The sequence below is a fragment of the Melospiza georgiana genome, chromosome 4 (assembly GCF_028018845.1).
Source record: "Melospiza georgiana isolate bMelGeo1 chromosome 4, bMelGeo1.pri, whole genome shotgun sequence".
Lineage (NCBI taxonomy): Eukaryota > Metazoa > Chordata > Aves > Passeriformes > Passerellidae > Melospiza > Melospiza georgiana.
Window position 1 is genome coordinate 59,849,000 of NC_080433.1, and position 14,112 is coordinate 59,863,111.

The 14,112-nt window shown below is 42.7% G+C and overlaps 1 protein-coding gene across 1 annotated transcript; it reads right to left on the reverse strand.

Annotated features, from left to right (window-relative positions):
• Positions 1–920: 920 nt before the first annotated feature.
• On the reverse strand, positions 921–13,867 carry GPR37 (G protein-coupled receptor 37). Its single transcript, XM_058023611.1, has 2 exons — positions 13,079–13,867; positions 921–2,712 (listed from the first exon to the last, which is right to left on the reverse strand). The coding sequence occupies exons 1-2, from the start codon at positions 13,754–13,756 to the stop codon at positions 1,894–1,896; spliced, it is 1,497 nt and encodes a 498-aa protein (XP_057879594.1). The 5' UTR covers positions 13,757–13,867; the 3' UTR covers positions 921–1,893.
• Positions 13,868–14,112: the final 245 nt, after the last annotated feature.

Here is a 14,112-nt window from a genome sequence, read left to right on the forward strand (position 1 = left end):
TTAAAGCAGACTGCCTTGCTAGGGCCCAGTATCTGATTCAAAAGTCAGAAGAGGAACTCATGTGCATATATGTTTAGATTAATATTCATTAATTTCAACTGTTTCTTTTTCAGTTGAAATTATTATAGGTTAAAATGGTAAAGAAAAAGAAGAAATACTGCTTGCCCAAGAATATCACCAAGATTAGACAAATTAGGTCTGGAATCTACAAACAAAAAATAGAATACTTTCCAGAAGTTACAGCAAGCTCTTTAACATATATAGAGGCAGGCATCAAAAGGGAGGTAACACTGCATCAGTTATATTCAGTGTTAATTTCAAAGCATGAGTGTATGAAATTTTCCTTCTGCTCAATACAGCTGCATTATTTATATAATTAGTATTAAAATACAAGCTATCTATAAAAAATTCAGTTCCTCAGCCTGTGTCTACACTTCAGGCTGCTCCCAGTGCAAATATGAGCCGGTTTGCCTGCCAAGAACAGAATGTCTGCTTCAGCCAAGAGTGGGGATATAAGCTCGGCTGGTAAGGATAGGCACTTTGCAGTCTCCAGCCTGGCTTGCTTATAACAACTTTGGATTTTACTGTATCACACTGTTGCTGGCAGTGTTGACATACCCTCCTCATTTGAACAACTCTGTGGACAGCAAGAAGCCATCAGCAGAACACACAGTGGCTCTCAAACCAGCCTCAGGGCTGTGAGCTGCTAGTGAATAGCAGCCTCTGAGAGCAGCATGGGTCTGAACCAGCACACAGAGCCCCCGTGATTAATATTCATGCTACACATCCCAGAACAAACAGGAGATGCCAGTCTGATTCAAAGCTCTCTGAAATTGATGGAAACCTCTCCATTGACTACCATGGGCTCTAGGTCAAGCCCCAAGTGTGTTTTAAAATAGAAGGAATTCACTCTCCACATGTTTCAGTCCCTCACATTTATTGTCAGCAAACCTCTGGCAAAAAAATGCCTTTCTCTGCAATGGGGCTCTCACTGGAGCCAGTAGGAGCCATATATACAGAGATGGAGGACATAAACTCAATGTAAAACAAATAGCATACTGGAAAGAATCTTGATTTTGAAATCACACAAGACAAAATTCAGTGATAAAGTGAGTGTTTCTTTGTAAAAAGTACAAAATAACTCAAGATTTTTTTATACCTGCAGGTTAAGAAGAAAATTTTCAATGAGGCACATTGAACCTTCATAATATAACATTAAAAAACCCACTCCTATAAATCTAATACCATTATAATCATCTTCCTTAAACACTCTAATTATATCCTTCAAGTGTAAGTACTCAAATGTTAATTAAATATGGCCACCTAAATTATGATATGCAAAGGGTTTTTTTTTACTTATTAAAGGAATTTAATACTATTCATAGGTGTCTTTGTTAAATGTAGATTGACAATCAAGTTAAAGAATAAAACCTCATTTATTTTTATGCTACTTTATAAATTCTCTGAAGCTCAAGTCCTCTCAAAATAGTGTACAGTAATTTGATTAAAACTACCTTCAAATACTTTCCACCACATCTTTTACATGAAAACACCTTGCAAAGCCCACAATGTCTATATAAACATTTTACAGTGACTATCAAAAAAAATACTACAGAATTAAATAAAAGCAGATTGATATGGATCCTCCTCCTCAACCAATGAAATCCTAGCACCACACAAAATCTCATGATGTAAAACCAAGTGCTGGCTCTCCTTCTCTCTCTTTCCTTTTAATAACCAAAGAAATTATTTTCCAAAGCATGACTGTTAATACAGATTGGTTTGAAGAGTAGTTTTTAACAGTGATTTTTTTTTTCCTGCATTTTGCTTCAAGAAGAAAAATATGAAGTAAAAAAAAGGAAAAAGACGCAGGAAATAAAGTCCTAAGGTCAATTAACAGTGAGTCCCCACGGAAGCAAAAGTCGACATTTCGCGACGGATGGTACTGAATGGGGAGAGCTCCAGCTCTGTGGTGTACTCATTGTCATTGTCATCACTCGTCACCGTGGAAGACTTCTGGATGCATTCATCACAGCAGCAGCAGCAACACTCCATAAAGGCCCGGCTGAAAGGTTTACAGAGACAGAACAGGAGAACTGGGGTGACGCAGGACTTAAAGAACAAAAGGAACTGACTAATGAGATGGAGGAGGTCCATAGTCTGTCGAGAGACTCCTGTGGACATGTAGGCAGTCACAATGTTGCAAATGTTTTCAGGAATGATGCAAAACCCATATAAAATGGTCAAAGCCACCACTGTGCAGTTCATCTGACTTTCCAGCTGAATCTGTCGCTTGTTCCCCCTCGTGCAGGCTTTTTCTGCCCTCCTGATTTTCCTGGCTGTCACCAGGGAGCAGGTAATGGTGAACAGGGTGGGCAGACAGAAGTAGCAGCCAAAGTACCACCAGAGCCGCGCCCCGTCGTAGGTGAGAGCCAGCACGTAGATGGTGTCGGGCAGGGCCGTGGAGATCTTCACCACGCAGCGCTCGCCCGGGGGGCTGCCGCTGTACTCGGGCTCCTCGGTGGCCAGCTGGCGCAGCACCACCTCGGGCAGGGCCAGCAGCAGCGCGCCCACCCAGATCACAGCCAGCTTGGCCGTGGTGGAGGCGCAGTTCTCGATCATCTCGTAGTACATCTGCACGTTGGTGGCGGCTCGGAAGCGGTCGATGCAGAGAGCGCACAGCGTGAAGGTGGTGACGCCCAGAGAGGCCACCTGGGAAGGAGGAGAGGCAGCACAGGTTAATACAGGTGCTGGATAGGGGAGGGTAAAAAAACATCAGGGAGAAAAGCAAAAAGAAAATGAGAAAAAAGTGGGGGAGGAAGAGAAGCACCGAGCTTCTTCACCGAGAAGTTGAGCACCGTGGTGCTGAGTGCCATCAAAAGAAGCATCACAGACAGCACTCAGCTTCCAGTGTTTGCTGAGCTACCATCCAGCATGCATTTTCAATGAGGCACATTGAACCTTCATAATATGTACATGCTTCTATTTTTTCCTCCTACAAATTCTTATTCCAGCTTGGTGTCAACCTCTCCTGGAGGTCCAAGCAAGCATCTGTGCAACACTGAGTGGGAAAAAAATATAGAGGAATTGATCAAAATTTAAAACTAAACTGTTTCCTCCCCCACTTTTTTCTAAGGGGTGTTTTTCAGAAGGATTGGTTCCACCACAGGGGTTGGAAGCTCAAGTCAAAATGGGAGAGATAGGAAAGTCTTCCTTCAGCAGAAGTTATGACCACATAACAAGTTCACCAGGCAAGCAGAGGATCAAAACATTAAACTTTCCATATATTCAAAACTTAGAAACCCTAGGGATGAGGCATCTACTAAATTGAGTAGGATCCAACAACTATTTTTGTGGGCTTAGGCTTTTAAGCAAAATTTTGATGGGATGTAGGTGCATAAATTCATCCCCCGCCATGAGTTCAAAGAAACTGTACTTGAAATCCTCAGACTTCCAGAGCCTGTGCAAAACTAATCTTCACTACAGTGGTTAGGCTCTATATAACCAACAGTCAATATTTCATTTAGAAAAAAATCACGGAAAACCGAGGCTTAATTTCATAGGAAACATTCTGTGGGAGACTGTACTGTAAGCCAGGAGAAACAGAAGTTGTTTCATTCTTTAAATGATTTAAAGATGGATTGGAGAGAGCTGTCAATTATATACTGTGAGGAACAAGTACAGAGCAGCGCTTATGTTCTCTAGCTATAATAATCATTATTCTATGCATGAACAGAAATTTTGTGCTGCCATGAAACATCATTTCCTATCATTTTATCCTGTTTATAATTTAATTTCCTAAAATAAATTTGCAAGAAGACTATATACATTTTGGCCTAATTCTATTAGTAATAAACTCAACTTCAGTTCAAATTTAAAGCAGAACTCCCATTAACTTCAATTGGACAAAGACTAAGTGCCCTGTTGATTTTTAATTCACTTATTTTCTTGGGTTTGCATACACATGTTATGCTGAAAATGTGTTGATGTGTTGTGAAGGAAAAAGAAAGTAAAATAATATTGCTAATAAATGTAAAGAATGCTTACTTTTATAATGAATGAACCATATCTCTGCAATAAAGTAATATTAGGCAGTTCACTATGATTTTGCTTATCCAAATTTGATGTGTAATGCTATATTCAAATTTCATATAGACTTTGGGAAACACTTTCTGATTTCTGCCATAATATTGAAATAATACTGTTTATGCATCTCTGAAAAAAGTTCTTCAAAGATAGATTGCACAATTATGTAAAATTATATAAATGTATCATTAATTTTGACCTTTAATATTTAACAGCCATATCAGATTGCTAAAATTGACTATCACTGAAAATATAAGGCACTTGTAATTCCAACTGCAAGATGTTGGCCTGCTTGGAGAATTCTTTGAAGCTGCTTCCTAAAAGATGGAATAAGTAAGATCCAATCTCTTACTAATTAACTTGCAGAAATATTTAATAATGAAAAAGCACTACTGTAAATATTTTTAATAGACAACCATTGATTTGGAAGTTTAATTGTCTGACAAGATTCAAAGAAAGCTTGGTAAATACAGCAAAAAGATAAAAAAACATTTAAAGAAAAATACAGGGAAATCTTAATGAACAGTGATAAACTTTGCTAATGAAATATGATTGTCATGTATCACAGCTCAGAGTCAGATTTTTTAATTCAAGATTAGCAATTTTGTTTCCAAAATATTTAAATGTGTGTGCAGTCTTCAAATCTTTAGCCTTAACATGCAAAATGAATAACAAAAGGGTCAGGACTCAGCTTGCTACAATTATAAGGGACAGGGAAATAACTGAGATCTGGAAATGACTGGGGACTGAAATAAAAATCAGCAAAACAGAAGAAAACCTGAGTGTCTGTACATTAAGATGTTTCCTTTCAGCTGGGGTGGGGGGAGGCTCACCCCAAGGCAGACACTTCAGCATTTCGTTGCAAACAGACTGTTCCACAGCGGCCCAGACATTAAACTCTGCAGCTGCTGGGGCTGGGCTAATGAAAGAAGACACGTCTGCCATGAGGAAACATAACCTAGGGGGCTTCTGTCACATTGACTGACCAGCAACTTGGAGGCTTCAAACAGGGAAATAGAGCAAGAGCAAACAACTAGGAATACTGGAAGGCGGCTTTGAAAACCCTCCCATGGACTTACTGATGAAACAAGCTAAACAAAGCCAGTGTTTCAAGCAACAATTTCCTATTTTCTGTAGATTAGCAGAGTTAGTGATGCCATGGAAAAGCTTGCAAAAACCAAACAAAAACACACAAGCAGATGATCATGGATTCACTCCAGCTGACTTGCTTAAATGCAGTAGAGCAACTCAAGGGTTGGATTATTTACTCCACACAGCAGACTATGAGTAATAGCCAGCAAAATCAATGGGTGCTGCTCAAAACCTATGGGTGAGAACTGGGACATGTATTCTGCACGTTCACACCATTTCAGTCTAGGTGTGTTTCTTCATACCAGTCATACTAATAATTAGAGCTAAGCTGAAAGTGTGAAAAAAATTCAGAGAAGTTTTCTTTTCGGGTATTATACTGTCTTGAAATAACTACAGAATTAAGATCATTAATTTGACAGGGAGAAGGTAAAGCACAAATTAACAAATTTGAAAGTGGTGCAAGGCTGCATGGAGTTTAATGGCACTCTTCTTGTAACAGCTGAGTGTCTGATGTGCTGTTCCAGTCTTAATTCCAACAACCTGGCTGGAAATGAGGCAAGGTAAGGGCAACTCAGGCTCAGTAGTTTTTGATCATTACTTAGTTCTCTGGTTTATTTCTATATTGTCCACTGAAGAGTCTCCTGCAGCCTCCAGACATTCAGGATGACATAATTTTACAACTTTCTCTTACTACATGAAATCAGCAAAGTCCCCAAATTTCCAACTGAATGACCATCAATCTGCTCTGAGGAAGTGGTGAAAGAATCCCTGCTTTGAGGAGATACCCACACCATTTGGGCAGAGAACTGCTGCTGAAAGGATTGCTAGCTACAGCATACACAGAATTATTGTTACAAAAGAATCTCTTTAAACACTGTTGCTCTTTAAAACGCCTTGAGAGTTAGTGGGCACTGTGATGCCCCTTCAAGACACTGCATTAACCTTTGGTCATTAGCTCACCAGCTGTTAGTCAACAGTGTCAAAACTGATTTGGGGAACTGAGGCCACAGAGAACAAAAGCAAACTCATGAAATGCTCAGCATAATTGCTGTTCTCCTGTCCACTCTTCCAGCATACTGGTTCCCCTTTCACAAACTTTAACAATTACCAGAATGTTCCCAGGCCTTTCCTGGCCTGGCCTACTTCTTCTCCTGGCTGTGGTCCCACAGCTCTTGGCCCTGGCTTCAAGGAGCAGAGGCTGGCTAACCAGCAGAGCAGTGTAGATGTATTACAGTGACTTATGGCTGGGGCAATAAAAGTCAATTTTGTCCCACTAATTTCTAGTCAAAAGTAATGAAAACCAGAAGCAAGATCAGAAGAGGTGACTTGGGTGAAAAGTCCAACAAAGACCAAATTCTGTAAGTGAATACAAAAGAAGGGTTGGGTCATTCCACCCAGTAAGACAAAGAGCAATAAGTGATATTGCTGCTATCTACAGAAAAATGTATTATGAGATACAAAAGTCACTTAAGCCAAAAGACAGCGAACGTAACAGAATGGAAATCAACCAGTTCTGAGCAGCTCCAGGCTAGAAATGGCAGTGACCATTCTGATGGAAAAGTGAGTGGAAACAATGTAAACAAAATTTATATTGAACAAGTTAAAATAAAGATGTTATAAGAAGTAGACTTCAGCAGCTGAAGCTGAAGTTTCTAAGACAGAATATATTTTATGTTGATAGCAAAGAATTTCTTAAAACTGCATGGCACTCTTCCTTAGTAACAAGATGAGATGGGTATACATAATATTTTTACATTGTAATGGGAAATACAATTTGTTTGTATTTGTTTGTAATGGGGAATACAGCAGAGGTTGGTGACTAGTATCCAAGCCACCTCTGAGCTATCAGTGACACCCCATAGATTCTGTATATCCATTCCTGTTATATCATATAAATGACTTTTTATTCCTCAAGCCATTATAGGTTGTAATTTTCTGATGGCTATTCCACATCCACATTAAACTTCATAGCTTTTGAACATGTTAATGAAAATAAATTAAGCACAGACTGCAATACTTTGTTTTTGTGCTACTCTACACTTACAGTACAGACTCCAGTAATAAGAACAGACTACTGCAAAATAAAAGATCAATTCATTGAAAACAATAATGTAATATTTACCTAGATTTCTGCTCTTTTAATAAAGAAGACCCACTCCACTCTGCCCAAAAAACCCAACAACCCCCAAAACAAAACCAAGAAAAACAGTCATTATTAAAAAAGAATGTATCTGTATTTCTCACAAGAATTGCCATTAATGGCTTTATGCATTAAAATAGGGAAGAGTCTCACAGTGAAAACACTACTGTGGCGTGGCAAGAATAGTTCAGTAGCCAAGAAGATCTGGAGCCGGTGTACAGCTCTGACATCAGCAATTATCTTATGTATCCCAAATAAAAATCTATATCACCTATCTGAAAGATGAGATGATAATTCTGAAATCTACTATCAGGGAGACAATCCCACACACATGGAATAACAGGTACAACACTGTTGTTTCTTTTGAAATACTATCAACACTCACACCAAGGAGTCATAAAGCACACATGCTTAATGTGATATTTACTCTTAATATCTTACACTTCTGTATATCAAAAGATATACTGCATAGAAACAGAATCCATTTCCATGTGCCACTCTTGATTTCTGTAGGAAGCAAAAGCCAACAGACTATCAGGGCACTGGAAATACTGACTAGTACACCACATGCTTATCCAGGGGCCTGGAAATATCACAAAACACAAAAGGATTTCATTTCTGTTCATTTCCCTGTTTGCTATCTACCACACTACCAAATAGGTACATTTTTTTTTCTGTGTCACTTTCCACTGAGGATCAAGTTCTCATCACACTACACAAGGGACTCCTGTACTAGTTCTTAATAGCAGCAATATGGACCTACAGATAGGAATCTACCTCTTCCTCTTTCTGCAGGAATAATCCTGTCATATGGAGAAATTACATGCTAGTGTTCAGAGCAGAGTCAATAGAGTTGGGATCACAGATGCTGCCTTTTCCTCTCCCCACATATGTAACTTAAGTATTACTGACCCAATTTTAAACCTACTCTGACACAAATTCATTTCCATGCTGAAATGCCACAGGCAAAGTTTAGCCAAAAGCAAAAACTTAGAGGATCCTAAGGACAGGATTTGCAGAGGAAAGAAAGACTGACACAACAACCAACATGGCAGCTATCATCATCGTGCCATTAATACCTAAAGGGCAGAGACATATTAACACTTCAGTTTAAAATAATTATTGTGTGATAAGCACTGAAGATATTCTGCTCAGTTAAAGATACATCAAGTCATTGCCCTAGAAAACTCTCATGATGAAGCCTTGAAACTGCAAACATCTCTGAGTGTCTTTGTCTGTGACCCAGAGGACTCACTGGAGGTTCAGGAGCACAGCTCTGACTGGAGTCAAAGAAGAGACATAAAGAAAATGCCGCACATCAAAAGACACAAAAAAGACAGATAATACACAGCTTTTATAAACTCCCATTAAAAATGTATTTGCTTCCCTAAAGTGAAACTTAAAATGGGGATCTCTTCTCACAGCTTTGGAACAGGCAGAGAGCAGCAGCTTTCTCTGTGCTTCTTGCTTACCTCTGTCAAGTAAAGAGAAATGGGAAAAAGCCTCACCTCAAATTGCCCTGGAGGATCAGCTCCAGGGAAAGAGAGCAATTCGTGTTTCAGTCCAAATCAATCCTTATGCTTTCCACTAAGAATACTAATTGTGATAGCTTTCCTGAGCTGGAACTTGCCCACGAGAAACAGGAGTGATGCCACAAATTCATTGCCAAAAGCACATGCAGAGTTTGGGCATCAGATTTCAAAGGCTTTTACTGTCAGCCTGCTCCAGAATCACACCAGTCTTGTATGCATGTTATGGTCCAGATGAGGACATCACAAATTCTGTCCTGTTCTTTGTGAGGTGTCTGGGAAAAGCAGAGGGCCTCATGTTCACTAGCACTGAATTCAGGGCTGTGTACCATACACTGGCCTCAGCAACTTCTTGCTCTGTGCTGGACTGCACAGGATGGTAAATCAGCCTCTGCAAACCCTCATGCTAGTCCACTCCTCAATTCTAAACCCCTGCTTGGCCATAAGTGGCTTGATTCAATCTGTTGACATGGAATGCAACCCCCTCAAACAAAGCTTCTCGTGTAACCTCCAATGGCAAAATGCACACAACTCAAGCAAAGTTCCATCTTAAGCCTGAAAGAAGGTTTCCAGTCCTACCTGACAGAATCCATTTGTCATCTTGTGCAAGTTGCTCTGGGCCTTAAACAACTTATTTTATGTCTTCACTATTGGCTTTCAGCATTAAAATAAAATAAAGAAAAAACTCAATTTCACATGACCAACAGTTGTAAAATATTTAAAAGCACAGTAACAGTACAGATTTTGTCTACATTTATATTTCTTTCTATTAAAGCCTAGAATAAATCTGTAAGTAGGGAAACTGGAACTATATTTAAAAGTTCAAATGACTGAATGCTTTGAACAAAACCAAAAGGATTTCACATAGCAGGAATTACCCAGATTCATTGTCTTTCTATTGTAATTTACTTCATGTCTCCTGATTCTGAGTAATACTGACAAAAGTATATGAAAGACAAAACAAGCAGTGTGCAGGTAAACACTTCACACTTGCATGCCAAAACCTAGAATTCTGAGCCATGCAGAAAAGTGGCAGAGTATTAAAAGGCAAAGGAGAAGCACATCTCCACACATCCTTACAGGCAGAGTAGCTGCATCAGTTGTTCAAACTCCCTTCTCAACTCCTTTTCAGTACACTCAAAACTAGTAGTTACAAGTGGCCATACTGTTATACAATATACAGCTGAAATTACTACTTAATGTGCTTGTCATAGAAGATCTTCACTAGGTATGGAAAAACTGGCCTTTAAATTAAATTTGTGAAGACACTCCACTGCTGGAAGCTCAGTCTTTACCTATACAAATGTACAGGAAGGTGCCATAAAGCATTTTTCCCAGACTGTGTGTGCATATGTGTTATCACCAGCAGCAGATGCTTTGTTGGAATTCTACACAATATCCATAAAACAGCACAAATACAAAGCAATTGGTCACAAGAGGCTGAACTAAGAAAACTCAAGGTATTTCCCTGGGATCACCTGAAACCTTCAAATAGCACAAAGCATGCCAGAATCATGTCAAAGTGCTGTGATCATTGCATCACTTGCTGTGGATAATCACTTGCTGCTCTCTAGTTCTGACAGTAGAAGCTGGTCTGACAGAAGACTGAGGCCAATAAGGGGTTTTGATGCTTGAGATACTTCTGGATCTACAAACCCAGGTGAGACACACAGCTCTCCCTCTAAACAGCATATGCAAAAAAACCCCAAAAATAAAGACATTAAAAGATGGAACCAAGAGACCCTGAAAAGAACCAAACACTGTGCAAACTTATAGAAAATACAGACAGGAGGTTAAAACGTGTCCATCTTCAGGAAGATGATTCCTTATTTGTATTCCACAAAGGTCTGGAAACTTCTCCTGAAGATATCTGTCAAAGCTTTCCTCTCAAGGAGATAAGAAGACTTCACCCTTCCCCTGTGTGTGAGAAGAAGATGGGCTTGCCCAGGTGAGTTACAAAGGAAAAGAGAGGGTTGTTCAGCTGTCAGATAATATAATGCTGTAAACAATCCCTGACAGAGAAAGGAACAGCAGCTGCACATGGGATGGGTTTCATGACATGCTACACGTCTGCATGGCTCCTGGTGGTGTCAGTGTCACTGTGCAATGCCTCTGAGGTTAGATCAACACTTGGAAAGCAGTGAACTTTTGCTCTAGCTGCCTTCCCTGCCTCAGCAGGGTCAAATCCTGATTTATAGGACAGTGTCCTTCATTCCAGGCGCCAGGTGATCTGATCCACTAATGTTCAGTATCTGCCACTCATTGCCACAGTTTACAGAGAAGGAAATCCAGCCTTTTACTTACACCTCTCAAGGTGATGAGATAATTTACATAAATGAGTATTGTATTTAATGACACTGAACAAAAACTATACAATTCTGGCAGCAACACAGAACCGTAAGGTTATACCTCTTCATATTTATAACTAAGAACTAAAATTCTTAAAAACTTTACTTTAGAACTAAGTTATTATACTTCCTCAAGGACAAGGGAAATGCTTTACTTTTAGACACCAGTGATAATTAAGCCTAACACAGCCACCGGTTCACCTGACTGGAGTGGTGCCAGTTCTTGAATAAGACCAGCTCTAGACATCCACAGAACTTAAAAGTGAAAAAATAAGATAACATTAAACTATAATAGCAGCAGCTGAATATTTTTCAGGATTACAGCTTTGAATTTCAGCAACTACATTTCAGCTAAACCACTTTCAGTTTGAAAAACTCTTTAGTGCCCAAAGTCGCAAAGCATAAGCAACTAATTTTGAGGAACAGCGTGGCCACACAAATCATCTAAACTACTGATCTATTTCAGCTTTGCATGCGGATGCGCCAAAAAAGGGTTAGGAAGCATGAAATGTCACATGAAAGTCCTTGAAACACAAACTACAGTAGCTATTTTAAATGAAATGGTTACTTTTAAAACACTGCTACTTACTGGCTACTTATTTTTACTGGTTAAGGCAAGCAGCCCCAGAATCCATTTCAGGAATTTTAAAGGATTCAAGCACTAAGTTTCTCCATAAATACATATTTACTGCATCATGTCTTCTTAAATGCAAATGACTTCAGTGTACTCTGAGTTTTTTAAATGCAGGTGGTGTAGTACTGGCCTAGAATTCAACTAAGCGTAACACAGCTCCACCCTTTGTCCAATACCACCAGTAATAAACTAAACAGATGAAAGAAGCTGTGGCAATTTTATGGCTACATAGGTCACACATCTTTCTTAACACTTCAAAATATTGTAGTATCATTTGACAGTTAATTCTTTGCTACTGTGTACTAATGCTGAAATTGACACTCTATATGGATAACAAGTTGGGTATTTGAGGGTTTTCTGGGAGGTTGCTTTTATGTTTGTTTGGGTTTTTTTCCTAATAGCTCATTCTTAGGACAAGAGAACCACCAGTTGTTCCCTCAGCTCTCAGTTACAGAATAATGTTGGACATAAGGTTTTGAGAATACAGGAGAGCCAGCCAGAACTCCAGGCTAGCATCGTAGCAGCAAGCCTCAGTGTTCGGTTCCAGTAAATAAATAAAGCAGACAACCTGAGCACTGCCGGCAGGACTGTGGCCAGCTGTCTGAGAGCTTCTTTGACAGAGCCGCTGAACAGCTGCCAAGAAGCTGCAGTTTAATCGGAGCTGGTGTCTTCCAAAAAAAAGAAAAAAAAAAAAAACCAACAAAAAAAACCAAAACCCAACAAACCTGCAGCTATATAAACGTGACATTTGAACGCTGAAATATAAGTTAAGAGCCCAGACATTCCATTATTCCATTGATGGGATGATCCCATTTTTACAATCACCTCCTTACAAGCTATCCCTTCAAGCCCTTCATCCGCTTTCCCGACTCATCTTCACTTTACTAAAACAAACAAAGTGAAAAACTTGAGATCTAATTCTGAGAGGATCACTTGTTTTGCAGGGTCACAGGGAATAAGGAAAGTTTGGCAGAAGTCGTGCGAGTGGCAGGGAGCGCCGGACGCACCCAGCGGGAGCCGCAGAAATCCCGGTGCCGCTGGACCCGGCGCGGCCACCGCCGACTCCGCTCCCTGCGGGCCGGGACGGGCCCCGCTCCGTCTCAAGAGCGCTCAGGAAACCCGAACCAAAGGCACCGGGACGCCCCCGGGCCGGCAGCGACGGCAGCGAGAGCGCCGGCCCCGCACACGGCTCAGGCTTGCGGCGGGGAGAGGAGCTCGGGGGCCGCGTATCCCCACGCAGGGACGTTACCTCAATGTACGGGACGATTTTGCAAGAGAAGTCTTCTAGAAGCCACTTCTTGGTGAGCTCCTGGAAGATAACCAGCGGCAGGCAGAAGAAGACGATGAGGAAGTCCCAGAAGGCCAGGTTGGCCAGCAGGGAGTTGGAGATGCTCCGCATGTAGTAGTTGTGGCAGACGATGCACATCACTGCCATGTTGCCCATGATGCCGATGCCGAAGATCACCACGGAGAGGCACATGACGGCGTAGGCGCCGTACGACTCCTCGGTCAGCGGGTAGAAGGGGTTGCGGAGCCGGGCGCGGCGCCCCGTGGCGTTCCCGCGGCCCCCGGCGCTGCCCTCGCCGCCGGCCGAGCCGTTCAGGGGCAGCCAGCGGGGCCCGCCCCTCCCCGCCGCCGCCCCGGGCTCGCTGCTCCGCGCCCGCCGTCGCCCGGTGCCCGGGGCCCCGCGTGGCGCGCAGCTGCCGCCCGGCCCCGCCGCTCCGCCGCCAGCCAGGGCTCCGCGCCCGGGCAGCGCCGCGACCGCCCGCCGGCCGGGGGCGAGGGGCGGCGGGGCCGGCGGCGAGCGGGAGCGCTGCGGGGGCGCCGGCGGCCCAGAGGCTGCCACGGGCTCCGGGGCCAGGGCGCAGGCAGCCCAGGCACCCAGCACCTGGCAGAGCAGGGCGAGCGGAGTGCCCAGGGGCCGCATGGCCGGGAGGCGGCGGGGCTCGCCCGCTCTCCTTCAGACCCGGCGTCCGCCTCGCTCGGCGGGGCTGGGAGCGGGAGACATGCCCACCCGGCTCCCGGGAAGAGCCGGGTCAGGAGCAGCCACCACGCCGCTGCGGCCGGAGCGCTGCTACCGCTGCCGCCGGGGTCCGCCGCGGGCAGCGGCCGGCGCTGGGGGCGCGACGAGCGGAGCGGCGAGCAGCCTCTTGTCACCGACGCCCGGGGCAGACCCGGAAAGTTGTGTCGCCGTCTCCGACGCGCAGAGTTAATGTAGCAAGTGCAGCGCCGGGAGAACCCCCCCTCGGCGCTCCGCCCTTTCCCGGGACCGCTGCCTCCTCG